The sequence below is a fragment of the Acomys russatus genome, chromosome 7 (genome assembly GCF_903995435.1).
Source record: "Acomys russatus chromosome 7, mAcoRus1.1, whole genome shotgun sequence".
NCBI classification, from domain to species: domain Eukaryota; kingdom Metazoa; phylum Chordata; class Mammalia; order Rodentia; family Muridae; genus Acomys; species Acomys russatus.
This window is the reverse complement of record NC_067143.1, coordinates 33961422-33988741: the sequence shown is the minus strand read 5'-3', so window position 1 is coordinate 33988741 and position 27320 is coordinate 33961422. Positions and strand designations below refer to the sequence as shown.

The following is a 27320-nucleotide window of genomic DNA, read 5'->3' as shown; positions in this document are numbered from 1 at the left end:
CCACGGTTTACTGAGAAGCACTTGAGCACTTCACTTCCTCTTCTTCTTATGAGAGCCATTTTGGGGGCTGGAGAGACGGCTCAGGGGTTGGGCGCACTGACTGCTCTTCCAAAGGTCCTGAGTTCAATTCCCAACAACCACATGGTGGCTCACAACCATCTATAATGAGATCTGATGCCCTCTTCTGGCCTGCAGATGTATGTGCAGACAGAGCACTGTATTCATAATAAATCAATAAATCTTTTGTTTGTTTGTTTGTTTTTTTTAAAAGAGCCATTTTGGACCTAATTGCATAGCTCTTTCTGTGTTGGGCGTTTGGGACATCTGTTGGTTATTGGGACTAAAAGTAGTGGTTGGGAATCTTCAATGTCAGTGTTTCTCAACTAGTGGGTTGCAACCCCTTTGGAGGAGGGGTCCAATGACCCTTTCACAGGGGTCATGTATCAGATACCCTGCATATCAGGTATTTGCATTACAACTCATAACAGTAGCAAAATTGAAGTTATGAAGTAATATGAACATGACTGTATGGTTGGGGGGGTCACCACAACATGAGGAACTGTATTAGAGCGTCTCAGCATTAGGAAGGTTGAGACCCACTGTTCTAGAGGATTCTAGACAAGGTGGTAGCAAGTGTGGGGAGGATGGCTCTGAGTAATGTCAGCCTGAATGGAAGAAGAGAGGAGGCGAGGGGCCCAGTGTCTGGTAAGGTTGGGTGCTGTTGGGCCCCCTTTCCCCATTACGATCCTTATGCTGCAGAGGTATGGATACTGGTTTGCCACTGGCATTCAGAGAAGCAAGTGAAGTGGCTTGCACACATTGGCAAGCCCGGGAGACAGATAGGAAGAGATGGAGGAGAGGCAGGAAATGAAACAGGAAGCTGAGTCTCTGTCTCAGGTGGAAGGAAGACCCAGCTCCTGGACCATCGGCATCTTGTTACCATTTGTGTTTTCTCCCCCAAGAACTTACTCGTAGTCACTGAGAATAGAGGTGTGTGTGTGTGTGTGTGTGTGTGTGTGTGTGTTGTATGCTTCTTTAGAAAGACCCCCAAGCAATGCCTCTAACTTGGGAGAGACAATAACTGTGGGCCTCCTATTAAAGTCTGAAGGAGACGGACTTGCAAACAGCCACTTTGGCATCTAACTCAGACACTTGGGGCCTCCACTTTGAGTAGGTCTTATCCAGGTTTGACCTAAATCAGAGCTCATGACCTCCAAGTGACCAAGAGGTTTTTTATAGCTCATGGAAAGTCCTGAATGGAGGGTGACAGCAAGTGGTTTTCCTCAAGGGATAACTCAACCAAACAGTGTGTCACGCAGCAAAGAAACAAATAAACCAACCCCTACAATCCCCACAGCACTCTTCAGTTACTCAGTGCATTGCCTGGACAGGTGTAGTTGAGGGCCCTGGGTGTAGCTTTCCAGAGAGAAGGACAGGAGATTTCTCAAACACAGAAAAAAAAAAAACCTTACCCTAATATAAACTCTAAGACTCTGACTTTCTGGTTGGGTATCTTACACAGAAGAGAGCAGGATTAGAAAAGTATATTTATCAACCCCAGTTTGCATTAAAAAAAAAAAAAAAGGATCTTTACATTTAAAAGTAAGCCATTGCTTATGCATTTCAAGTCTTCTATATTTTAAAGGTTGGTCTTAAATGTATCTTCAGTGTGCTGCTTTTCACCTCAGTTGCTAGCTGAAATAGTTAATAACTGCCTATGGACTTTGTGGTGAAATGAAGTTAAGAAGGTATATATTATATGATCTACTATTATATCTATTTGTTGGGTATGGTGGTTCATACTTGTGATTTTAACACTCAAGAGGCTGAGGTAAGGAGGAGAGCCACGAGTTCGAGACCAGTCTGGTATGCATAGTGAAAATGGATGTGAAATTTGGTTAGAACGGTATTTTTCAACCATGGCTATACTTTATAGACACTGGAGTGGTTAATTAAAAAAAAAAAAAAAGACAAACAAACAAAAAAAAACCCCAAAAAACAACTTTTGAAAAGACATCAGCCGTGGAGTTCCTCTCCAGACTAACAGCCTCAGAACAGCTTGGGGTGAAGTCCTGGTCGGATTCATCTTAGGCGCTCTCCAGGGAATGCTAGGAAGCATTGAGATGGAGGCCCCAGTGAGAAGCCCACTTTGTGTGGGCACCATCAGTGCCAAGGGAAGAGGCTGCTGGTTTTTATTGCACTAATTGATTAATGTGTGTGTGTGTGTGTGTGTGTGTGTGTGTGTGTGTGTGTGTGTGTGTGTGTAGCAGGTGCTCACTATGGCATGAATGTAGAGGTCAGAGGACAACTTTCAGGAGTTGGTTATTTACTTTCACCATGTGGGTTCTGGGGATTGAACTCGTGTTGTCAGGTTTGGCAGCAAATGCCCTTACCTGCTGAGCCATCTCACCAGCCCTGAGGCTGCTAATTTTTAACTGGACCAGATTAAGAACTGAGCATTCCTGAAGCCAGTGTTTTAAAAAAATTACCATCATCATCATCATCATCATCATCATTATTATTATTATTATTATTATTATTATTATTATTATATCTATTTTGAGATTGGGTCTAATTGATCATAGGCTAGCTTCAAATCACTGCATAGCCCTGTATGACCTTGAACTTCTGACCCTCCTGCCTCAGTCTCCTAAGTACTGCAATTATAGGTGTGCATCACCACACACAGTTTTAGTTATTTATTCTGATGTCAAAAGTACTGATTACTAATTTATCAAGAACTTTTTTTATGGACAGAATACTGACTAAGCAAGGTGACAGTTATTGACAAATGTTTTCTTTTAGAACTAAATCCAGTTCCTCTCCTTGGGAGAGAACCCCCTGGATGTTCAAATACCATAGGAATAATGTTGGGTCTCGGTACCTGGGGCCCCAGAAGGATCTGAAGTGAGAGCAGTGGGGGCAGAGAGCGAGGGAGACACAGGTAATCAGAAAGCGTGTCCTCGCAGCAGATCGCTAGTGTCGCCTTTCCCCCCCTTCCTTCCTTCCTTCTTTCCCTTTGAGACAGTGCCCTACTCTGTAGTCCTGGAACTCTTGGAAATCCTCCTGTCTCAGCTTCCTGAGTGCCAGGACTGGGGCTATAGGTAAGAGCCACTATGCTGGGAAGAATAAAATCTATTGCTACTTACTTTTTGCTAATTTTTAGGGCCACTCCCCACCCCTACCTCTTGTCAGAATCTCAATACGTAGCTCAGGCTGGCTTCTTCTCGCCTCTGCTCCTCCAGAGCTAGGATGACAAGTGTGCACCACCATGCCCAACTGAGGTCACAAATCTGGCTTGTGACTTTTGTAGGTTGGAAGGAGTTGCTAAGAGTGGAGTGCCCAGGTACAGAGGGGTTTGGCCACATACTCACTAGAGCCTATGGCAAGATTGTCCCCTGGGCAATAAGAAAAGTCCATATTCTCTGTCCTTGCGGGCCCACAATGCTCTCAGGTTCTAGTCTGCAGGGAATGACCCCAACGAGGGAAGAGTGGGTAGATAGCTGCCACTATTTGTACACATTTACTGTGTATGTGCTAAGCATGAGGCGTGTTCACTATGTATGAGGGTGTACTACACAGTGAGGTGTTAATATGTGTCCATATTGACATCTAAGAACACAGAGTCCTCTGTGTGTGATATAAAGGCTGCAGAGGCTTGCCACCTGGCTGGCAGGTCAATCTAGTTAGTTGGACTTTTCCTAGGATTCATTTGTCCATTTCGAGTGTGTCCCAGAAATGAAGCTCTTTGTTGAGGGCCCCTGCCTTAGCAGAGAGAGAGGCTGGGGGGTGGGGCAAGGACCTTGGGGGAAGTGGGGAGACTTAACCCAAGAGTGTGGGCTTGAATGTACTGGGAAGCACTGATGTCGAAGAGATAGGATGAGAAGAGTCCAGAGTGTGGGAGGTGGAGTCTGAGCATCATGTTGGGGAGCCACCTCCAATCAGAGGGCCCCACTCTCCCCACCCATTCACCAGCTCTTAGACCATAGCAAAAGACAAGCAGAGCCTCTAGGGTGATGGAAGTTTGCTCTTGTCATGAGAGACAGCTCCCATCAAGAATTCTACACCAAGGCTGCTTTACTGATGTTCACCCCAAGTTCAAAGTTTCTTTGAAGTCTCAAGGTTTGCTTATTTGGTGTGTGTGTGTGTGTGTGTGTGTGTGTGTGTGTGTGTGTGTTCAGGTGGGTGTGTGCTCATGTGTGTATGCAACTGCTCATTTCCATGTGAGTGTGAGTGGTGGAAGCCAGAGGCTGATGGTGGGCATCTTCCTCTAAGGCTCTCCCACCTTTCTTTTTAAGACAGGGTCTCTAGAGATGAGCACCAATGTGCCCAGCTTTTTACATGGGTGCTAGTGGTCTGAACTCATGTCCTCATTATTGTATGTCTAGTTCTTATTGACTGAGCCATTTCCTCAGCCATGGAAGTCTCACTTTACCTTTAGAACCTAAAAATATTTTGAACCCTATTCACGAGACAACCAACCAATGGCTTAATAGATGACTACTAACCAAGTGCATTGCTAAACTTGACTTTTTTTTTCTCCCAATCTTTTTTTTCAGTTAGATGCTCTGGAAGCATGAATCGTGTTTAACCTGTGCCTTCTATTTCTGTCACTATCTACCTCTTCCTCCTGGCTGACCTTGGCCTGCTTCTGCATGAGTCCCCCTCTGGTGACTACAGGAGTCAACCTGTCTAGCACCTGTCTGCACCCTCATAGCTAATGAGAGCTTCTCTATGTCCCAGGGTTTGCCAGTATGGCCAGTGGGCCACACACATGTTCCCAGGTGTGTCACTGGGCCTCAGGGCTCTTCTAGACAGAACCTAGAGGGTGAGTGTCAGGGACCCAGCTTCATGGAGACCAGAATAGCCTCTGAGCTCTCATGGATGGGTGATGAGATCCTCCAAGTCCTTGAGGATGGCTTTGAGTCATCTCACTCCTAAGGGATCTGCCTTCCTGTTTACTCATCCCCCAGTATGTGAGTACTTTTTCTCTGACTGTGAAAACTGTCCCCATACAGTGGGAGGATCAAGTGTCCCCAAGTCTAAAGCTGTTTGGTGGCTGGGTATGGGTCAAGGTGAGGCACTGCAATAGCTCAGGGGAGTCCTGGTGGACTGGGATGGGTTGGGAACACAGTCTGAAGGCACGACAGAGCCAAAGTGAGACTTCAGAGTTCCGTAAACAGGGCAGGTTTTAGCCCCACACAAAATAAATATTTGGGCAGAAATGGCACTAGCAGATGCACTCTGTCATCTCACGCTCACTCGGGGACAGGTATGCAAACATGATTTCTATGGCTACCTAAACAGGTACTCTCTTCCTGGGCCAAGCAGTGATGGTGGAGCCCATGCACGAGTCCTCATGTGATCTAACCCCAGCGGAACTAAGTCACTCATCGTCATGTGTTCATGCTGTGAGCAGGCATGACGCTCACTGCTTGCTTTGTTCACATCTATATCCTAAATCTGTATTTAGTCTTCTCTGGTACTATTCTCCACGGATAAGGCACAGGGAGGTTTGGAACATCCTCTGACACGGCCCAGCTGATCTTTGAACTTTAGAGCTATTGTGCCCCCTTCTGGATTACCCTTGCCTGCATCCCAAACACATTTAAAGGGAAAATAACCCCAACCATACCTGCAGCGGTTGACTCTGTTTCCCCTGACCCTTCTGAAGAAGATGGGATAGGGGCGTCTGTCAGGGATAGGGTTGTTTCTGCTGTTTGGGTCTCTTCTCCTGAGTATGAGGGGTTTGGGGATTCCATTTCTTGATGTGTCTCTGCAGGGTGCTGGGTAGGTTGGGCCCACTCAGAGGACTCTGGGATGGTGGCGCTGATGACAACATTCGACTCTGAGGTGGGATCGGACCACTCTCCACTGATTTCAGTCCTGTCTCCAGAAGCTATGGGAGTGGCAGAGGGCACACCTGAAGTGTCCATGTCTACATTGGAGGTAGTGATAGACTCTCCACTCACTTCTGGAGCAGCAGATCCCTCCGTGGTGCCTTCCTGAAAGGTCCATGGGGTGCTGCTCACCTCCATGCCTGAAGTTGTCATCTCTAGATCTGCTTCATGGAAGGCAGGGGTGATTTCATGAAGATCTGGGGATCCAGACAATTTACTGCTGGCCTCAGGGGCAGCGGACACTTCCACTCCAGCCTCAGGGTAAGCAGAGGACTCACTGCTGGCTTCTGGGACTGATGCTTCTACACCAGACTCAGAGAAGTTTGTCAGGGCTCCGCTAAGGTCCCCAGATGCTGAGGATTCCCCACTGGCCTCAAAGAGCCTTGGAGTATAAGTCATAGAAGGCCCTTGGCCAAGTTCCTGGGAAACGGTTGGTTCAGTCACACCCTCCATTAACTCTGAAGTGATTAAAGTGACTTCCGGAAGCCCCGAGGTTTCCCCACTGCCAGATGGGGCAGCTATGGATTCTCCACTTAGATCAGTGGAGCTAGAGAAGTCCCCACTAAAATATGGAGAGCTTGGTGGCTCTGGGCTGGGTTCCATCAGCCCAGACTGCTGTGTGCTTAGGTCCAAAGACCCAGAAAAGTCCCCGGATGTGTCTGGTGTTCCAGAATGGGCACCACTGAATTCCAAGATGCCCGAAGGCCCCTCTCCAGCCTCTTGAGTAGTTGGAGCCTCGGTTATAGATTCCACCAAAGTTCTGTCTACAAGAGACACAGTAGGGAAACCTGAGACAAGTCCGCTGCCATCAAATGCTCCTGAGGGAAAGCTGCTCCCAGTCTCAACTCCAGACAATTCTCCGCTGACCTCAGCTACTCCACTTGGGAGGCCACTGAATTCTGGAGTAGGGGACGTGACTCCACTGGAATCGATTGCTCCAGAAAATTGTCCACTAACATCCACTGTCCCAGATGTGCCAGACTGATCCATCTCCCCAGAAGGGAGGCCACTGAGTTCCACAGATCCTAAGCCTTCTTCTTCTTCTTTAAATGTGGTAGGGGTCACTTCAATAAAACTGGTGTCCACAAATGTAATGCCAGAAGAGTCTCCACTGCCGCTCATGGTGCCAGAAGCCAGGTCGGGGGTTCTGGGTGCTGTTCCACTAAACACTGGTACACCTGAGGGTTGCCCACTAAGATCAAGAATGCCAGAGGTTTCTTCACTCACAGAAGGTATGCCAGAGGGCTGGCCACTGCCAAAGAGCACTCCAGACCCTTCTCCACTGACATCTGGTTGTCCAGAGGACAGCCCGCTAAGCTCAGTCACTTCAGCTGTCCCGCTGATGTCAGGAATCCCTGATGGCTGGCCACTGACTTCGGGACTCCCAGATGTTGCCCCGCTGCTGTCAGGAGACCCGAATGGCTGGCCACTAACATCAAACAACCCAGATGTTTCCCCGCTGATGTCAGGAGATCCGGATACTTGGCCACTGAGTTCAGTTCCTGAAGGGAGACCACTAACATCCCCACTACTGTCCAACTCGCTGAGGGGCAGCCCCGATACTTCTCCTGCCCCACTGACACCGATGGTTCCCCTTCCTTCCAGTTCAGTGGCAGTGGTGGCTGTGACCACTTCCACCAAAGTACTGTCCACTAGGGAGACAGTTGGGAACCCAGATGGAAGCCCGCTAAAGTCAGGCAGGCCAGAGACTGTGCCACTTCCAGCGTCCACTCCAGAATACTCGCCGCTAAATCCAGAGGGAAGGCCACTTGCTTCTGGAGTTTGGTCGCTTCCTAGAGTTCCAGAAGGTAGCTTGCCAAAGTCCAGGGCTCCAGAGGCAGACCCTACCACGTCTTCTTTTCCAGAAGGCAACCCACCAAAGTCCTCAGCTCCAGAAGCTGAGGCCTCAAGGCCGTCTTTTCCAGAAGGGAACCCGCTAAGGTCATCACCTACCCCGGAAACAGAGGTCTCCAGATCCCCACTTCCAGAAGGAAATCTGGTAACATCTACTGCTGAAGTAGACGTATCCAGACCGTCTCTGGTAGGAACCCCAAGTTCTGCTCCAGAAGCAGAGGTTTCTAGACCTTCTCCTCCAGAGGGAAGGCCACTGACATACCCCCCAGAGGCAGAAGTTTCTAGACCTTCTGCTTCAGTAGGGAGCACACTGATGGCCTCTATCCCAGAGGCGGAAGTCTCTATACCTTCTCTCCCAGAAGGAAGGCCACTGACATCCTCCACTCCGGAGGCAGAAGTTTCTAGACTTTCACTTCCAGTAGGAAGCACACTGATGTCCCCTATTCCAGAGGCAGAAGTCTCTAGATCTCCTCTTTCAGTAGGAAGCTGGGTGATATCCTCTGCACCTGAAGCAGATGTTTCTGGGCTCTCTCCTCCGGTAGGGAGTACACTGATGCCCTCTATTCCAGAGGTAGAAGTTTCTGGACCTTCTCCAGAAGGAAGTCCACTGAGGTCTCCAGAGGCAGAGGTTGCTAGACCTTCTCCTTCAGTAGGCATCCCACGGATATCGTCTACTCCAGAGGTAGAACTTTCTAGACCGTCTCTTCCGGAAAAAAGCCCGCTGATATCTTCTGCCCCAGAAGCAGAAGTTTCTGTAACTTCCCTGCCAGAAGGCAGCCCGCTCAGGTCTCCTGTGGCAGAGGCAGAGCCTTCTAGGCCTCCGCCTCCAGGGGGCAGCCTGCCCACCGTGGGAGTGTGGGACCACTGGACTCCTTCTCCATCCCCGGAGGCCAGTCCACTTTCTACAGGCAGGCCTGAGCTCACTGTGGGGCTGAGGCCACTGGAGTCAAGGTCACCCGAGGGAAGTCCACTTTCACTGCCCCCTGATGGCTGCCCACTGGAGTCGAGGCGCCCTGAAGGTTCTCCACTGCCAGTGAAGTCCCCACTGAGGTCGGGTGCCCCTGATGTCTCCCCGGAGCCTGGCAGCTCTGTCCCGCTTGGCACTGCAGGTGAAGGTGTATATAGCCCCTCGGAGGTGGAAGGCAGTTCCGAGGCAGAGGGCTCTTCAGGGGCAGAGGGGCTTTCAGTGTGCTCCTCTGCTGCTGGGATGGTGGTAAGCCATGTGGTGGGGACCCCTGGAGAAAAGAAGGAAGCCAAGGTGAAGTGCAGAAGGGTTAACTGTCCTCCATTTCAAAGTCGAACATGGATCTGAACTCCCTCCCTTGCATGGAAAACATTTTTCAAGAGTGTGGGCACACTTCAGATAGTTGCTAAGGGATATACTGAAGTGTTATGGCAAAGGAGGTCGAAAAAGAAGGAAAAGGGGACAGAATAAGAAGAGAGGAAGAAAGGGAAGAAAAAAGGAAGGGCAAGAAAACAGAGGAAAGGAGAATGGGCTGGGAAGCTCCCACTACATCCCAGGTCCCCAGCCTATATCAACTGTGCCTTGTGGGACTCTAAGGGCCACGGTCTATACTACCCATTGGAAGTGGGGGCCACCCCTGAAAAAACCAAAATCCCCTCTCAAGTGCTTCTGTATGATCTCTTATATCTAACCCATTGGTTTGATATGTGGTCCCCAGGGCTAGCATCCTCAGTGTCTCCTGGAGTCTTGGTCAACAAGCAAACTCCAAGTCTCTACCTTTCCCCTTAGCTGATAGAGAAGCTGGTTGGCCTGGCTTAGAGACTGGTGCTGGTGGAGGGGGAGAGCCTGTCCCCAGGACAGGAGGGCCACATGGGGCTGCTTATAAAGACCCCTCACTGTTTTAAGCTGAGGTTGCTATTACCAGGGTCTGAAAAGTAGAGAAGAAAGGCAAAACAACCCCACAGCCCCACTGTTTTAAACACAGTTACACCCGACCTCTGCCTTGTTTTTGTTGGCACTTTCAAAGCAACTTGTATTTGGGCTTGGAGTGCAGACCTGTAACCCAGGCTACTTAGGATGCTGAAGGCAGGAGGATTCCAAGTTCAAGACATGCTTGGGCTATATAGTGAGTTCAAGTGTCTCCCCCGCCCCCTCCACTATCCCCTCTCCCCGACATGCCATGACTCCCTTCCTCATCTGGGCATTACATAGCAGGCAGGTGTGTGGGTTTAGTGCACCTGGCTTCAGGGCAAGCCCCAGGGCCCAACTATGCCCACCTGGCAGTGGAGATGTGCTCACTGGGGTGTGGGACAGCTCCCATTCAGTCTGGCTCTCTGGTTCAGTGGTGAAATCTGGTACTGCTGTTGTCTCAGGCTCCAGGGGTACAGCATGCACACCAGGTCCCACCTGAGTGATGATCCAGTCCTCTATGTCAGAGGGTGATGTCGGTGTGCCACCTTCTTCTTTTCCTGGAGAGGGTACCACTGACATACCTGAAGAAGACGCAGGAGGTGAGGTCCTGCCCTCAACCGTAGCCCATTCCTGCCCTTCCCTTCAAGAAAAGAGGAGCAAGGGGACTCTGAGGTACGCTTGGCCAGTACAAAAGCCTTGCTGACCTAACCCAGTCTCTGAGTCAGTGAGACATCTGTGTGCCATTTGTATCTACTGTGTAATGTCACCATGTACCCTCCATCTCTAGCAGCTTAGGATAGAATGGTCTGCGGTGTCTCTCTCCTCATAGTCTGTCATATATGCCGGTCCTAAAACATTTATAAACACATTTTACCTTAACAAAGATGAGACTCCGTCTAACAAGTGGTCACTTGTTAAGTGATTTGCCAAAGACCAATGGCTCAGAAATACCAGGGCGAATCTCTAAGTTCAAGATATTGGCTGCTACGAAGGCAGAACTAGGTTCTGAGCATGCCAGTTCCCTAAACAGGAGGCTCATCTTTAAATTCCACACAGCTATCACGGCATTTGCAGTGGGCAGAGTGAGGGCAGAACGAGGGCAGGATTCATAGACTAGGGGTAACTTCAGATTTGGGGGAAGCCAGCAACCTGGAAGGAAGGAAGGAACCAGAACTCTACAGGGTGATAAGACGTTTAAAGCCTGGCATGGTGGCACACCCCTTTCATCTCAGCACTTGGGAGGTAGAGGCATGAAGGTCTGTATGAGTTGGTTAGAGGCTAGCCTGGTCTACACACCAAGTTCCAGGATAGCCAGGGATACATAATGAGACTCTCTCTTAAAACAAACAGACAAACATACAAGAGGTTTGAGCCCACTGAAGGTCTGGGGTGGGTGGTGGAAGTTATGGTTGGAAATTTACTAGACAGTGTACTAGCTTGACCTCTGTCACCTACTGTAATGACCTAATCTGGGATGAGGGCCTCAACAACTCCCTTGGGAGGGGATTGGCCCTTTTAAACAAACTATGGGTTTGTTTATTTATTTATTTATTCTCTTTCTTTCTTTCTTTCCTTCTTTCTTTCTTTCTTTCTTTCTTTCTTTCTTTCTTTCTTTCTTTCTTTTAGCTAGAGTGTTCCTATTCAGCATACGCTGCCTCAATGCTGTGGCAGTCATGTTCTTTGTTTTGATTTTCATTTTAGCAGTTTTTTTTTTTGTTTATGTTTTATCTTTGTTTTATGTGCATTAGTGTTTTGCCTGCATCTATGTCTGTGTGAGGGTGTTGGATCCCCTGGAACTGGAGTTACAGGCAGTTGTGCGTTGCCATGTGGGTGCCGGGAACTGAACCCAGATCCTCTGGAAAAACAGCCAGTGCTATTAATCACTGAGTCATCTCTCCAGCTCCTTCCTTCCTTCCTTCTTTCTCTTTAAGCGAGCAAACAGAGAACAAACATTAAGTCAGATGGGTAGGGAGGAGGTGAGGACCTGGGAGGAGAAAAACATGATCAAAATATATCCTATGATAATAATTTTTAATTAAAAAATAAAGCTAGGCAACCAGATAAAAGAGAAGGCATAATGAAATATAATACTGTGTATGTTAGTTGAAGTTTTTAATGAAAATTAAATGTTAAAATTATACACATAAAAAAATAAGGCTCCTCACCACCAAGCATGATGTCACGTGCCAGTAATAATAATACTAAGGACTGAGGGTAGGAGAGTCAGGAGTTCAAAGCCAGCCTTGGCAACATAAAACCCTTTTCAAAAAAAAAAAAAAAAAAAAAAGTTAAAAGATGTCCCTAGAATTCTGGGAAACTTGGAGGACATCAGTTTTTTTCCCCCTTTAGTTAAAAGCAATCCTGGGGGGGGGGGGCTGGTGAGATAGCTCAGTGGTTAAGAGTGTATACTTTTCTTACAGAGGACTGGAGTTTGGATCCCAGCACCCATGGCAGCAGCTCACAACTGCCTGAACTCCATCTCCAGGGGTTTCTGATGCCTCTGGCTTCTCAGGGCACCTGCACTCACACTCACGCATGCACGTGTGTGCTCATGTACACACACACACACACCATACACACCATACACATAATTAAAAATGGTAAAACTAAATCTTAAAAAATAAAAATTCTAGATCCACAAGAAGCTGTTAAGGAAACGGAGCTTTGTTGTCTTATGTTGAAACCACAGCCCTCGGTAGTCTACAGCCTCCATTCTGGTGGGTGCCTCATCATCCTATGTGGAATATGTGAGACTTCAACCCACCAGAGCCTAGTGCACTGCTCTCAACTGTCTAACTGGTAATGACGGCTGGTATTATAGTTGTAGTGCCTGCACAGTGTGAGTCAATTAAACATGTAGGTGCCTGTGTTTGGCACAGGACGCCAGAATTAATTGATTAAAACCATTACAAAAATATGCACAAGCAGAAGAGAACTTGACAAGAACGTACAAATTAAAACAGTATGTAACACTATATAAAAACACATATTGAGGGTGTTGCATACACTACCCCAATTAATATTTGTATGCAGCTTCCTTTAAAATAGGAACCATTTGTCACTATTTATAGAGGAAGCCATAAGGATGTTTTTTCAGGCAGATGGGGGTGACTACAGTACCTCGGAAGCAGAAGGCATGATGCCGGGACAGTGGGTCTGGGAGGCCGGTCTGGTTGGGGTAGAGGTAGACAGTTCTTACGCCTGGTTTGTCCCCACCACAGGCAGGCCGAGGGTTGACAATGGGATATCGGAGGCTGCCGTCTGCCAGCCAGCCAGCATAACATTTGTCCAGGCCGTGGCTCCAGGCAGCGTAGAGCTGGCCAGTGGAGGCCAGGGTGGCGTTTTGAAGTTCACAGAAGGCCTGAGCTTCCTGGAAGGTGAACTGCTCCAGGCGTGTGGCGAAGAACACTTCCCCTGGGGACAGAGGCAATCAATGGCTGTGTGACGATTCATGAGTGTCATCAGAACAGTCCTGATCTCTTTTCTCTGGGGCAGAGCTCCTGGCACCCCTACCCTGATCACCAGGGTTGGTCATCCACCTATGTGGCACATACCCCTATGGGTCCCAGCCTCACTCTGTCACCCCTACCAAGGCTACACCCTTAGATCTCTTGGGATCTTGGGCAATGAGACCAGCTGTTCCACTTTGTACAGAATGGCAATTTCCGGGGACTTGGGACATCCTTGCTTAAAAACAAAAAATAAAAAAACCAGTGTCACAGTTGAGCTGGGCTGAGCTAGTTGGTCTGTGAGGAACTGTTCCCTTCCCTTGACTAAGAGAGGTGGCTCAGCCTCTCCAAGCCCACAAGCACTCTTAGCTCCCCTGCTGCCTCATGGAACACAGTGACTGCTGGGGGCTTGACTCACATTCTTTCCGGAGTTCAGCACCAACATTATCACCCAGGGACCTATCTGAACTTAGGGAGTTGGAAGGTCACATCTACCCAGCATTTGCTTGTACTGGGCACGTTTTATGTGTCTCAATTAATACTCAGAAGAACCTCTAACGTGGGTATAAAGCAGACGTGTTTTACAGATGAGGGAACTGTGGCTTACAGAGGTTAAGAGAGTGGCCATGCTTAAAAATTTTCCAGAACACTGGCATTTTCTGAATTGAGCTCAGTGGAAAGGTGATTTGGTGACATTCATGGAACTTAAAAGAGGTGAAACAAAACAGGTCTGTGGTTGAATAAGCTTGGGCAATGCTAGGTTGCAAAGAGTTAAAGAGATTTTAGGCTACAGGGCTTCCCGGAGCCTTTGATTTGTTCATGGGGACTGGAAGGGTGTGCCTAACATTTATTTATAATAAATTAACCAATTCAGCCACTGAACTCATGGCTTTCTGAAGGATCAATGTCATACTCCAATCAGATGAGCCTTTGGTGGGGAGAGGGCACTTGAATTGAGAGAGGTGAGGGCTGGGCCTGTTTTCTGCCTGGAAAGCTGTGTGGAAGCAGGCCAGGGTGGGTGGTGGCAATTCTTTTGTTTGTTTGTTTAGTTTATTTTTTAAAATGTTTTTACAGCTGGGCATGGTGGCACACGCCTTTAATCTCAGCACTCAGGAGGCAGAGGCAGGCGGATTGCTGTGAGTTTGAGGCCAGCCTGGTCTACAAAGCGAGTCTAGGACAGCCAAGGCTATACAGAGAAACCCTGTCTCGAAAAACAAAAAACAAAAACAAACAAACAAAAAGTATTCACTTTTTTAGCTTCCTCCCTCGTCTCCTCCTGGTCCCACCCTTCCTTCTTTTTCCCCCTCCCTCTCTTGTTCCCCCTATCTTCCTTGTCTAGTCCTCCGAAAGGGGAAGCCCTCCTCCCCTACCTACTGACCCCAGCCTATCAAATCTTATCAGGACTGTCTGCATCCTCTTCCTCTGTGGCCTGGTAAGGCTGCCCTACCAGGGGGATGTGCTTGAAAAGCAGGCAACAAAGTCCATGGTCAAGACAGGCCCTGCTCCTCTTACTAGGGGACCCATATGGAGGAGACTGAGCTTCCTATTGGCTACATCTGAGCTGGGGGTCTAGGTCCTCTCCATGCATGGTGTTTGGTTGGTGCATCAGTTTCCACAGGTTCCCCTGGGCTCAGATTTGTTGGCTCTGTTGGTCTTGTGGAGTTCCTGTCCTCTCCGGGCCATTTTACAACCCCCCCTCCCCGCTACTCTGTCCTTCCATAAGACTCCCTGCGCTCTGCCCTAAGGTTGGCTGTGAGCCTAAGGTAGCGGCAGCTCTATCCCTCCCTTTTGTGACTCTCTCTTAGTCCCTGCTGATCTGGGCATGGGAATGTGATGATGTGGCCTGTACCCTCAAGCTTGCCCACGTAGCAGTAGACATCATAGGTTTCTGACGATGGGCGCACGCCGTAGGTCCTGACTCCGGGGCTGCTGTTCTTGTCACCCACACATGGCATCCGTGGGCTCACAATGGGGTACCTGTAAAAGAGGATGGGAAGAGGGGTGAGAGCCCATCCTTGGGGAGGGGTAGGGAAAGGCGTATCTTGGGTCATCTGCTATGATTCAAAGCAGGTGGTACGGTCAAGTAGCAAGTCTCTTGAGCATTTGACAGACTTCGGAAGAGAGTCCCCTGTGCAGGAATGCACTCTGTCAGGCTCCCGCGGATGGAAGTGCTTGAAGGCGGTCTCTAGGGGCTTTCTCTGCTTGTCTCTTGGAGGGAAGTCACTAAGATCTTGGGATAGCAAAATTCCTGCTACCACCTTTCAGAATATGCTATGGTTTAGGGGTGTGTGTGTGTGTGTGTGTGTGTGTGTGTGTGTGTGTGTGGCATTAGGGGAGCTATGCAATCACTGGTGGGTTCACTTAGTCCACAAAGTCCAAGGTGCTGCCCACCATCCTGGGAGTTGCGTCAGGCTGGGGGCTTCTTGGTTGGGGCTGGGAACCGTAAGCTTATCCTTTACCTGACGGTCTGGTCCTGCAGCCAGCCAGCATCACACTGCTCATAGCCTGCCTCATAGGCAGCCTGGAGCTGCTCAGGTGAGGCAATGACTGCCCCAGTGTGCACGCAGGCCTGCTGTGCCTCCTCAAATGTCAGAGAGTATCTGGTGGAGCCTGGGCGATAGTGGAACACAACTCCTGGGTGGAGGGGAGAGGGGAGAAAGAAACAGAGGTAAAGTGGATGTTCACTGGGGTCTGCTCAAAGCTTAGCCCCTCCACTTAGACATAATGGATAGATGTGGGCAATTACACCTGAGGTGCTACTTGGTGATATCATGGGTGTCATGGCAGATTAAAGTGTCCATCTGTCCATCCCAGGTGGGGACACCATCAAGACCCCCACACCAGAATGGCCTTCCTATTTGTGGATTTGCATCTGGGGCTCAGCTGGGCTCTGTGCTGAGTGACTTCCTCGACTCTGGGGATATTTCCTGAGTTTTCTGGAAGGAACCAGATAACTCTATCAGGCTTTCTTCTTCTTTTCCTTCTTCAATTTCTCCTTCTTCTTGAGATAAAGGCTGGGCTGGGCTGGGATTACAGATATGTACTGTCACACCTGATCTTGTGGACAGGCTTTGTGGGACATGTGGTTTCGTGCAAGTGCTCAACTCAGCCACAGCTGTCCTACATTGGCCTTAAAGTCTTAAACAAGTGGATGTGGCTTTGACCCAATCCAGTTTTATCTGTGGGCATGGAAATTTGAAGCATACATAATTTTCCTGTATCACAGAATATCTTTCTCCCTTTAACTCCTCCCCTTCCTCAATTACTTAGGGATGTGGAGGCAGTCTCACTTCACAGGCTCCCCCCAGCACAGCTGCACTCAGCTCACTTACTAAATGTCATTGATTTTTCATCCTGGCAGGGGACAAGGCCAGGCAAGGCCATGGGATCACCCAGAGCAGTGGCTTTCAAGTGGGTCTGTTTTGCTTTGAACCACGTGGTACTTTCATTGGCTTCATAGATACCCTGTTTTCCACAGGTGACTTCATTTGGAGAAGATGATTTGTGGTCAAAGAGTGGACACAATTGTCCTGCCTATTCCCCAGGAGTGTACTTACCCCCTGGCAAGTGGGGCTGGCCAGGGACTTCCGCTGCACCTGGGGCGATGGTCACTTGCACCACCAGGTCCTCACTGGTGAAGGCTGTGGCAGAGTCTGGCCCAGGTGTGGTGTCCCCAGGAAAGCCCCAGGGCCTGGTGGCTTCTCCAGTTCTCTTCTCAGCCTCAGGGAAGGCTGTAGTCCCCACATGAGGGACAAGTGTGAGGGCCTCCTCGGGCTCTGAGATAGTCGGGGACAGACCAAAGATGGGCTTTGCTGTGAGGATCACGTTGCCCCGGGCCTCTCCCTCCGTTACATTTCGGGGCAGGGGCAGTTCCAGGTCTGGCCAGGTCACTGTCTGGATGGTGATGTCATCTTCACCGCCCACTCCGAAGAAGTTTTCTGGGATGTCTACAAAGTCTTCACCTGGGACAGGAGGCCAAGACAAACTTTAGTGCTCAGATCGGGACTGTTTTGAGGGGATGATTGCTGAATGTGCCCCACTTCCTCCTACTTGGCTGAGCCAGGCACTTGGCCCTGCCCGCCACAAAGGCCACGGATATCTGAGTTCTGTGGCTCCTCCATTCTCTCAGAGTGGTTCCAAGCCCCCCACAGACGCCAAACTCTGCAAATGCTAGAGTCCCTTAGATAACCTATGCGCTCCTGCTGGAATCTTATGTCATCTTTTGGTTGCTTATAATTCCTCCTGCAGTGCAAGCTCCATTTCAACAGCTGCTAGAATGCGTCGTTCGGGTAACAACGGCAAGAAAATTTCTGCACCTATCTTCTGTAGATGCAGTTAAGTTATTAATAAAAGGCTGGCTGAATCTGTAGAAGCACTAGCATACTCAGGGTATATTGATCGACCAGCTCACTGCTTATGAAATAAAATCAGTTCCTATTTCCACCTCCCCACCAGTTGCCACTTTTGCCCCCTGCATGCTCAGTGGGACAAGGTGAGTCAGTGATAAAGGGAAAGCCCGAGTCTTGCAGAGGTGATTTGTGTAATTGATGCAGGCACTGTTGGAGAACTGCTTGCCTCAACGTCCTGGACAAACGAGGAGCTGGCAGACATAACATAGTTATTAATAAAGAGAATATTCATGAGGGTGAGACTTCCAAAGAGTACGAGACTATCAAAAGGTGAAGAGAGGTGTATGGGAGAGAGGGAGCTCCTCTTCATGTAAGACCAGGCTGTAGAAGTGAAATATGAAATGAGCCATCACTGTATTGAAGAGCTGGGATTTAAACCCAAGAAAACTAATCACTGTTCTGTACAGATCTGATCAAACAGGGGTGAATACATTGTGACGCCATTGTCTTTTCATTAAGAACCAGTGAAAACTGGGAAAGAGATAAAAACAGTATGAGGTTCAGGAACTCAGTGGTTCCTTGCCAAGATCTTATCGGGACCCAATTTCGGCGGTGAGAACCCCCTTCCCACCTTCAACCTCAGTCCCACCTGTGTAACAGATGGCGTCATAGCGGGATGAGGGATCAGGATAGCCGGTCTGGTTGGCGTGCAGATAGACAGTCCTTACACCCAGGAGGTTGCCCCCGCAGTTGGGCCGAGCCTTGGAGATGGGGTAGCGCACGCTGCGGTCCGCCAGCCAACCAGCGCTGCACATGTCCATCCCGCCCTGCCAAGCCAGGTAGAGCTGGCCGGTGGTGGCCAGCCGTGCCCCCAGCCTCCGGCACTCGTTGGCTGCCTCCTGGAAGGTGAACTTCTCCGGGGATGTGGCATAAAAGACCTCACCTGTGAAGAATACATCACACCGGGTGAGGGTTTCACTCCCATCCCACCCTGCCTGTGTCCCCAAGAGGTCCACGTCTTTTCTGGGAGGTTTATCTTTTTATCCGTGGTTTCACCTTAGTATCTCACAGTGTCTCTGACACTTCCTACTATCCATTCCTTTCTGGACTTTTGGGTAGGATGACATCAATCTCCTAACAAGAACCTCTTCCTTCCCCCCTGGCCGCGCCCCCCCCAAAAAACCCCCCCAAAAACGGTGCCAAAGAGCAAGGATGGTGCAACCATGAAATCAGAAGGCCCTTGGTCCTGGTGGTTGCTGTTCACTTTCCCACCACTAGGGGAGCTTCCTTTATCACAGGCACTGCCCCAACTCAAGTTCTGATGAGAGAACTTAGGTACTGCCTTCCAAACCAGGGTCAGTACCTAAAGAGGCCATTATAGGCTAATTGGGGTCTTATAACTTTTAAACGGTATTTCCTAGATTTTTGAGGAAGGAGTGTGCGCATGCGTGTGTATGTGTGTGTGTGTTGGGGGTTGGGGGGGGGCGAAGATCTAATCACTCATGGGGTAGTTCCAAGTGTCCTTGCTCAGTGGCAGCCCAGACTGTTGTTATTTGTCTTGGCTTAGGCAAACATGGGGGCACAAATGCTTGGAAGCTAAGATGAGAATTTAGAGGAGGCCATGTTGGTAAGGAAGGTGGGGTGTATCACCACCAGCTTCTCTCGCAGTTGGGGGAGCTTGGGAGCTGTGAGAGGCATATTCAGAGAGTGTGTGGGATGTCCAGAGAGGTAAGGGTGGAGATGGGAGAGGGGTGTCATCTAGATGCCAGGGTGACGCTATGTTTGAAATTAGTACCTTTAGTATATGTGCTGCTGAAGCGAGCACCAAAATTAGTACCTTTATAAAAGAAAGGAACAATCTTGTTTTCTCAGTCAAACGACCAAACAAAAGGCCCAGGGTAGGATTTCAAGCTTGGGGCAGAAGTGTAGAGAGGGTAGCTAGGAAGTATGTTTCCTTGGAAACCATGTATCTGTTGTGTCTGCCCTAGAGTGGCATAAGGTGCCCCTCCTGAGTGGGAAATGGAGGCCAGGGTCTGCCACTGAACTACACCCCAGTCCTGAGCCTGGCTTTGATGGCACCATGGACTGTAAGACAGGCATGGGGGGGGGGGTGGCAGTGGGAGACAGGGATCAGTTGGTCAGAGATGCTGAGATCCCAGATAAGAGGGGCAGTCCCAGAGGACTTTGGGATTTGGGGTTTGGTGGTAGCACCGGATATCTTGTAGATGCCTGTGGCCACCAAGACCCACTTCAAAGTGGATAGTGAGAATTTCAGCAAGAGACCGTTCCTCTTCATGGCATGAGAGGACCGAGTGAGGGCCCTGACTGAGAGCAGGTCTTGTGTGGCTAAATGTGAGCATGGTGATAAGGATGGAAAAGGCATCTCGAAGGGAGCTAGCTTTCTCACAGCGGGAGGTGTAGCCTCACCTTCCATCTCTTCAGCAAAGCAGTACACATCATAGGTCTCATTGGTGTCTCGGATTCCATAGGTTCTCACTCCAGGAAACTCATCCTTGTCTCCATAGCAACCTTCCCGGGGCGTATGGATGGGGTACCTGTTGGGAAGCCAACATGGAAGTATGACACTGGGGACAGAGGGAAGCCCCAGGTCACTCTTCTTGTAGCCCTTGATTTCATTGGAGGAAACAGACATATAGCTACCTCTGCTTGGTCTGCTCTGAATGCCAGCTATCCCTCCAGTCTAAATGATCAAGGCAGTCTCATGGGCCAAGGCAACCTCTGTTACTGTGTACTTTTGGTACCAAACACACTTTCTCAGGGCAGACACTTTTCATGTAGAAGCCCAGAATTGTGTGGGATTTTCAAACCATAAGCCTCTGTGGTGACCATTCACACCGTAACAGCGTGCAGCTGCTACAGACAACATGTAACCAAGTGGACACGGCTGTGTTTCAACACAACATTATTTATGAAAAAAAAAAATGATGGGTTGGGCTGGATTTGGCCATGGTGCCTACTTTGTACCACTTGAGTCTTATGTCCACTAAGAGAGGCAGGGTCTAGACTCTATTTACCCTTAGACAAGGCCTAGAAATGTTAACTGATTTGTTCACAGTCACACAGCTTCCAAATTCCAGGGTCCAGATTTGAGTATAACTCTTTCTGTGGCCAATTTGTGGACTCTTGCCATATTAGACTGTTGTCTCACCTAATTTTTTGTTAATTTACTGATTCTTTGTGGTTAGTGCCTGTCCCAGTTAGTTTCAGCTGTCAACTGGACACAGCCTAGAGTCATCTGAAGGGGTCTCAATTGAGAGATGAGTCGGATTAGCCTGTAGCCATGTCTGTGGCTGTCTGTCTTTCTGTTTGGTCGATGTAGGCAAGCCCAACCTACCATGGATGACACCATCCCTAGACAGGTGAGCCTGGGATGTATAAAAAAAGCTAATTGGGCGGGAGCCTTTGGATGAGCTAGAAGACAACGAACCAGGTAGGGAGCCACAAGCAGCGTCTCTCCATGGTTCTTGCCTCCAAGTGTTTCTGCCCTCACTTACCTCAGCGATGGACTGTGACATGAAAGAGGAAGCTAAAGCAAACCTTCTCCTCTCCAAGTTGCTGTTAATCAGTGTTTTATCTCAACAGCAGAGTGAAACTCTGACAGTGCTGTGTGGCCTCTTGACCTAAGACCCCCTGGCCTGCCCAAGCTCACCCAGCTGTCTTCCTGAGGTCTTGTATGCTTGGCTTTGGAGCTAGCATTACGATCAATGCACACGGGGTGGACGGTCTGTCTTCATGGGCTCAGCCCTCTGTACTGGGATCCTTGAAGCAGGCCTCTATCTGCTCTGCCTTGCCACATGGCTCCCAGGACTCACTCAGAAAAGATGGTTCTAGACACTTGATTTATGTATGCTTTGTCTTCCAAAAAAAAGGATATAAATAAGGCAGTAAACAAAAACAACTAAAAGTCCAAAGTTGAAAGCTGGCAAGCAAACCAGAAGCAAAGAAACATCGACAAAAGGAAGAACAGGCAAAGAGAGCAGTGAAGTTCAGAATAGGGATGCTGGTGTTTTCTCCTCGGAGAGTGAATAATGGGGACCTGGGATGGGACACTGGGTATGTATGTTGACAAGGCTGGGCCCTGATCCCTACCTAACCTAAACCGACCACAGGTTCATGCTTATATCAGGTAAGTGCTGGCCAGTATCCCACCCCATCGCCTGTCCCACTCTACCAGGCCTCCTGGCCCTCAGCTCTGATGGTTCTGGGTAGGGTTTGGATCTCACCTGACTGTCTGGTCAGCCAGCCAGCCTGCATCACACTGGTGGAAGCCATCCTCATAGGCAGCCTGCAGTTGCTCAGGTGTGGCGATGATGGCGCTATTCTGCAGGCAAGCCCGCTGGGCTCGGTCAAAGTCCAGTGTATAGCGTGTGGAGATGGCTCTGTAGTGGAACACGATACCTGTGGGATGCACAGAGCTGGTTAGGTGTGAGCTCTGGTTATTGAAGCCCTTGAGAAATGGCAGCAAGAATCAAGGGGTCCTTGGACACTATCTGCTCCAGGCTGACATAATTTTCTTCTCTAAATTTTTTATTATAATATCTTTATTAATTATCTGAGAATTTCATACATAGATACAATATATTTTGATTGTATTTACCTCCACCTCTTCTCCCTAATTTCTTTCAGTTCTACCCGTGGCACTCCACCCCCTCCCATTGAGTAAGTTCAACTTGCACTGCCTGTATACTCATGGGTGTGGGTCTATCTGCTGGAGTGTGGTCAACCTACCAGGGACTGCCCCCTTAAAGAAAACCGACTCTTCCTCCCCCAGGAGCCAGCTGTCAATAGAGCCTCAGATGCTGAAGTTTGCTCTTGCTGGAATCCTGTCTCCTTTCCACCCCACTCCACCACCTTAACAGGATGCTCACCATGATCTCACAAGGCATTCCTTCTAGAACACCTATGATAATTCCAACAATAAGAAAGTTATTTGAACTAAAGAAAAAACTGTCTCCTTGTGATTTTTTTTTTGTCATTCTAGGACTGTTTAAAAATTTCCCCCAAGGGAAAGAGATACCAGAGTTTCCATGTCTCCAGTAGCTCAGGGGTACCCTAATGAGATCTCTTAGAGACAGGGGAGACCAGGGAGTGAGTCTTCAGCCATTTCTTTGGCCTCTGAAGCTAAGACTAAAGAGGTGGAGGATGAGGAGGGAAAAGATGCCTGGATGGCACCCGAGGAAACCACTTTCACTCATATCTAAAGTCATGTCGGGCATGCCATTCAACTCATTTGTTCAGGTACAAAATGAGCACACTCACAAGTCCCACTGTGACGTAGGAGACACACCTCTGGTATGTCTGTGAGGATTTATCTAAAGACAGAAGACACACTCTTCCTGTAGGTGGTACCATCCCATGGTCCAGGGTCCCAGAGTGAAGAAAAAAGATAAAGGAGCTGGGTGAGCAGTTGGGTTCATCTTCCTGCTTCCTGACTGTTGATGCAGTGTGATCAGCTGCCTCATATTTCTGCTGCCATGTTGTCCCCACCATGGTGGACTGTATCCCTTCAAACTGAGCCAAAGTAATGCCTTCCTCCCTCAAGTTGATTTCTGTATGGTATTTGATCACAGCAGCAAGAAAAACTGACACACCCAACAAGTCAAAGATTGTTAGCAAACAGACTGCCAATACCAGGATGTATGTATGTGCCCCTCCCCAGGGTCCCAACTCTACAAAGAATGGCATTGCCAGACCCACATTAGAGGAAGACAAGGAGAAAATGGGAATGTAGAAAGGCTGAGTGGGAAAGCTTGTCACTAAGGTCCACACCGTTGAGGACATCATTCTAAGTCTACAGGCAACATGGCATCCTTGTGGGAAGACGTCACCTTTTACTATGACTTCCAGGGTAGCCTCGCTGTCCTCAATGCCATGCATCACTTCACAGCGATATATCCCAGAGTCATTGGAGCGAAGATTCTGGATTTCCAAGGTGGCATCACTGGGGATGGCTGGGTAGTTGGGTAGTGACACCTTGTCTTGGTAGAGGCTGTTGACTCGAACCTGTCCTTCAGTGGCCACCAACAGGACCACCTCTTTCTCCTTGGAAACACGGCTCCACTTGATTCTTGGGGCAAGGGGGGCGGTGGAGGGGGCAGTGGTCACAGGATGCATGGGGTCGATGAAGTAGCAGGGGATGGTGAGGGAAGTCCCTAAGAGGACCTTCAGTGGAGATGGCTGAGGGATGCTCACGCTCAGTGAGTTGTCATGGTCTGTGAGGGACGGATGGGAGGACAGAGAAATACATTAGGAGTTATAGAGATCACGAGTCTCTGCCCCTACCTGAGTCCTGGAGATGCAGCCATCTGAGAGGCCCAAGTCCAGCCCACCATGGGGAAACCTGGGAACTCCCAGGGAGCCTCACAGCATCTTCTCCAGATCAGCATGAGAGAGATATCACAGCTCAAACTATGGACATCTGGGGGATGCCAATCTTTAGGTAAACAGTCCCCTATTCTTAGAGTAGTGATATGCTTGGTTCAGAGATTTAAAAAAAAATACTGAAGCATCTATTTTGGATATGATGAGGTCCCCACAAAAGGTTCATGTGTGGAAGGTTTGGCAGGGTTATTGAGAGGTGACTGGATTATGAGGATGTTAACCTTGTCAATGGGTCCATCGATTGGTCAGTTCATAGCTGATTTGGGGGAAGTGGGGCCTCATGGGGGGGGGGAATAGATCACTGGAGGTGTGACTTTAAAAGACATGTCTTGTTCAAGTCCACCTCCATCCCCAGACTCCGCCTCTCTGTTTCTGTCTCTCTGTCTGTCTCTGTCTTTGCCTCTTTGTCTCTCTCTCTCTCTGCCTGCCTGCCTGTCTGCTTCCAAGCTACCACAAAATGAACTGTTCTTCTCCACTGTACCTTTCAGGCATGATGCGTCTGCCTTGCCACAGGCAAAGCTGTTTTCCTGAAACATTCTCTCACAGAGGCAGAAACTACCAAACACACTGGGTGTAATAATTATTAGGGGCTATGCACAATTCTACACGGCCTTTAAACTTGAAACGCAGAACTTCAAAGGTGTATCCCACTCTGGGAAGTCTGCTTTGGGCTTTAGCTGGGGCTTACAGAAGGATAGGGCTTTTGAAGTAAAGGATGAGGAAACTGGAGGAAGAACAGGAGATCAGACATTTTTTGCCTGAGTCAGATCTGGAAATGTGGGACTGGGTAGGGCCAGACTACAAATTACGAAGTGAGTCACTAGAGAAGATGGGGTGCTTCTTGAATCCTGTTGGAACAGGAGAGAAACCACTTTCCACACAGCACCTTTCATGGCAGAACTTAAATTTACAGAACCTTTCCTTTCAAGCAACGCTACAGGTCGAAATAAAAAATGTTTAAGATAGTTGTGGGTGGTAGACGCATAGCAGGGTAAGGCCAGGGAAGCCAGGAATGTCTGGAGTTCAGCCTGGACCTTTTGATGTCTGGACAGACTCCAACATCTCCACAAACACCTCCATCTGCTGCTCAGCCCTGACGCCGCTGGCCACAGCTTAGCTCTGCAGTAGCGGTCCTCAAGGGATAGCTGTTGACTCCAACTTGGTGGTTGTCAAAGCTCTCAGCCAACCCTAGTGCTCTGTTTTGCTGATGTGGACACATCTCCCCAGGTGATGGCTAGGGCCTGGATATCCGTGGGTCTCTGAGCATCAGTGGAGGTCCGGCTACCCACATTTACATATTCAAAAGCCATGAACCGGGCCAGTATGTGGGTGAATAAAATACTGTGTGTCTTTCCATTTGATCATGGAAATTTTTTTTTTTTACCATGACCCTAAAGTCCTGGAATTTTGCTTTGGAATACAGTGAGTTGATGGGAAGAAGAGCACCTAAGTGTCCCCTGGTTCTCCCCACTGTGAGCAAGCCTCCTTTTGTACCCCCCACTGCTTGGGAGGTCCCACAGACATGTTCAGGCCTCGAATCTCAGATCCCCCACACCACATGTAAAGTTCTTCACACCTTCCTTAAATCAGGGATGAAGGAGCTCACACCAGGCCTTTGCCCCCACTTTTAGAGGAAAAACCAGTCTTTTTATCTTTGTTCCTCAGGTTCTTTTCGCCTCTTTGATGGTCCCACCCATGTTTCCTGGCGGCCTTTCCCATGTCTTCTCTCTGTCCCATTCACACTGTGCAGCAGTTCTGGATGAGATCCCTCAGGGGAGAGTGCTGTAAAGAAGGCCCGTGCACTGTGCTTGCTAGAGGGCATTCAGGAGCGGATGCACGTGCAACAACAGGCTCTGTGTGTGCATGCGCCCCCACACACACATTTGCACACATGAGTGGGTGCCTTCCTGCTGCAGCAAGAAAGGACTGGGGCCAGGAAAAGGCCCAAACAAGAGGACCGGAGACTATGTCCCCAAACAAAGTTGTGTTCTGTACTCAGAACCCAGCCACTGGTCCGCTACGAATAAAGAAGCCATGCATACAATTGCTCTCACCTGGAACTTCTTCTGAGATCACTGCAGCGATGACTCTCAGAGTCACAAAGACCAAAAGTAAAGTGGTCATAGTTCACCTGGAAGAGGTAGCAGAGGTGTTAGTTGGACAGCTAAGGCAAGATGAGGTGGGAGAGATAACATGGTAGACTCTTTGCCCAAGGCTCTGAAGTCATGTTCCACAACAGGAGGTTGCAGTGGTTTGTGCAGTGGCTTCTCCAAGAAGTTTTCCCAGCTTAATTTAAAGACGGTTGGTCCCTTAGTCCTCCCATCGTCAACGGTTGGTCCCTTAGTCCTCCCATCGTCAACGGTTGGTCCCTTAGTCCTCCCATCGTCAACGGTTGGTCCCTTAGTCCTCCCATCGTCAACGGTTGGTCCCTTAGTCCTCCCATCGTCAACGGTTGGTCCCTTAGTCCTCCCATCGTCAACGGTTGGTTGGTCCCTTAGTCCTCCCATCGTCAAGCCAGTGGAGACTCACACTAATGAGCTCCTGTGATAGTTAATGATACACGCCAGGTGGACCACAGATGCTCATGTTCCTGCACTGTTCTGCATGCGTCTGTGAGGGGTTTTGCACAAACACTGGAATCTGTAGACCAAGACGGCCCTCCCCTCTGCAGTGTGGGTAGGTCACAGCTAATTGTCTGAAGGCTTGAATAAAAATGGACCCTCTCTTGAGGGACAGGGGCTGCTTCCCTGATGGCCTTCCAGCTGGTTTTTGTTCCTCCCTTTGGACTTGACCTGAAGCATCAGCTTTTTCTGGGGTTTGAACATGTGGAACTTCAAACTGAAGATGCGCAGCCCGCTACCATAGCTTCCTTGTCAGTCCCTCTGCAGCTCAGGGGACCCAGAGCCTCCACTTCTATTGTCTTTATTCTCTCTCTTACTCACTCCCCACCCCCACAATCATACAAGGAGATGTCCTCTGCTGAAAACAAAATGATAAATAATGACAATTTGGTCAACGGTGGAGCCCATATACAATAATAAAATTATAGTGGGGGTGAAAAACTCACTATTGCCTAGAGACACTGTAACGTCCCAGTGCAGTACATTTCTCACCTGTTTGTAGTGATGCTGCTGAAAACACATTTACTGCATGCCAATCATATGAAAGCGCAAGGGATATAATTATGTACATAGTACATAATACTTGGCAATGATAATAAACGGCTGCTACGATGTATTTCCTACACTACACTTTGTGTTGTTTTTATTTTAGAATGTATATTACTTATTAGAAACACCTAATTGAAACAGTTCACCATGGACTCACTAAGCAGTCAGACACTTAGCATTTACTGTGTATCAAGAAGCCATGTAAAGGGTTAGGGCATGGTTCAGTGCTCAGGTGTTTTCCTAGCATGCTTCATACCCAATGGCTCACATATACACACATGCATACGTGCATAAATGCACACACAGCAACAGCCACGAGT

At 48.9% G+C, this 27320-nt stretch overlaps 1 protein-coding gene across 1 annotated transcript in view; it reads right to left on the bottom strand.

Annotated features, from left to right (window-relative positions):
* Positions 1-27320, bottom strand: part of Acan (aggrecan) — a 64491-nt gene that overhangs the window by 7957 nt on the left and 29214 nt on the right. Inside the window, exons 2-12 of the mRNA XM_051149306.1 lie at positions 25885-25961; positions 23278-23661; positions 21673-21847; positions 19856-19983; positions 18078-18371; positions 16637-17041; positions 15539-15713; positions 14929-15056; positions 12751-13044; positions 9996-10211; positions 5636-8989 (exon numbers count right to left, since the gene is read on the bottom strand). Of these exons, the coding sequence (XP_051005263.1) occupies positions 5636-8989; positions 9996-10211; positions 12751-13044; positions 14929-15056; positions 15539-15713; positions 16637-17041; positions 18078-18371; positions 19856-19983; positions 21673-21847; positions 23278-23661; positions 25885-25954 (5623 nt within the window). The 5' untranslated portion in view covers positions 25955-25961. The remainder of the gene's footprint in view (positions 1-5635; positions 8990-9995; positions 10212-12750; positions 13045-14928; positions 15057-15538; positions 15714-16636; positions 17042-18077; positions 18372-19855; positions 19984-21672; positions 21848-23277; positions 23662-25884; positions 25962-27320) is intronic.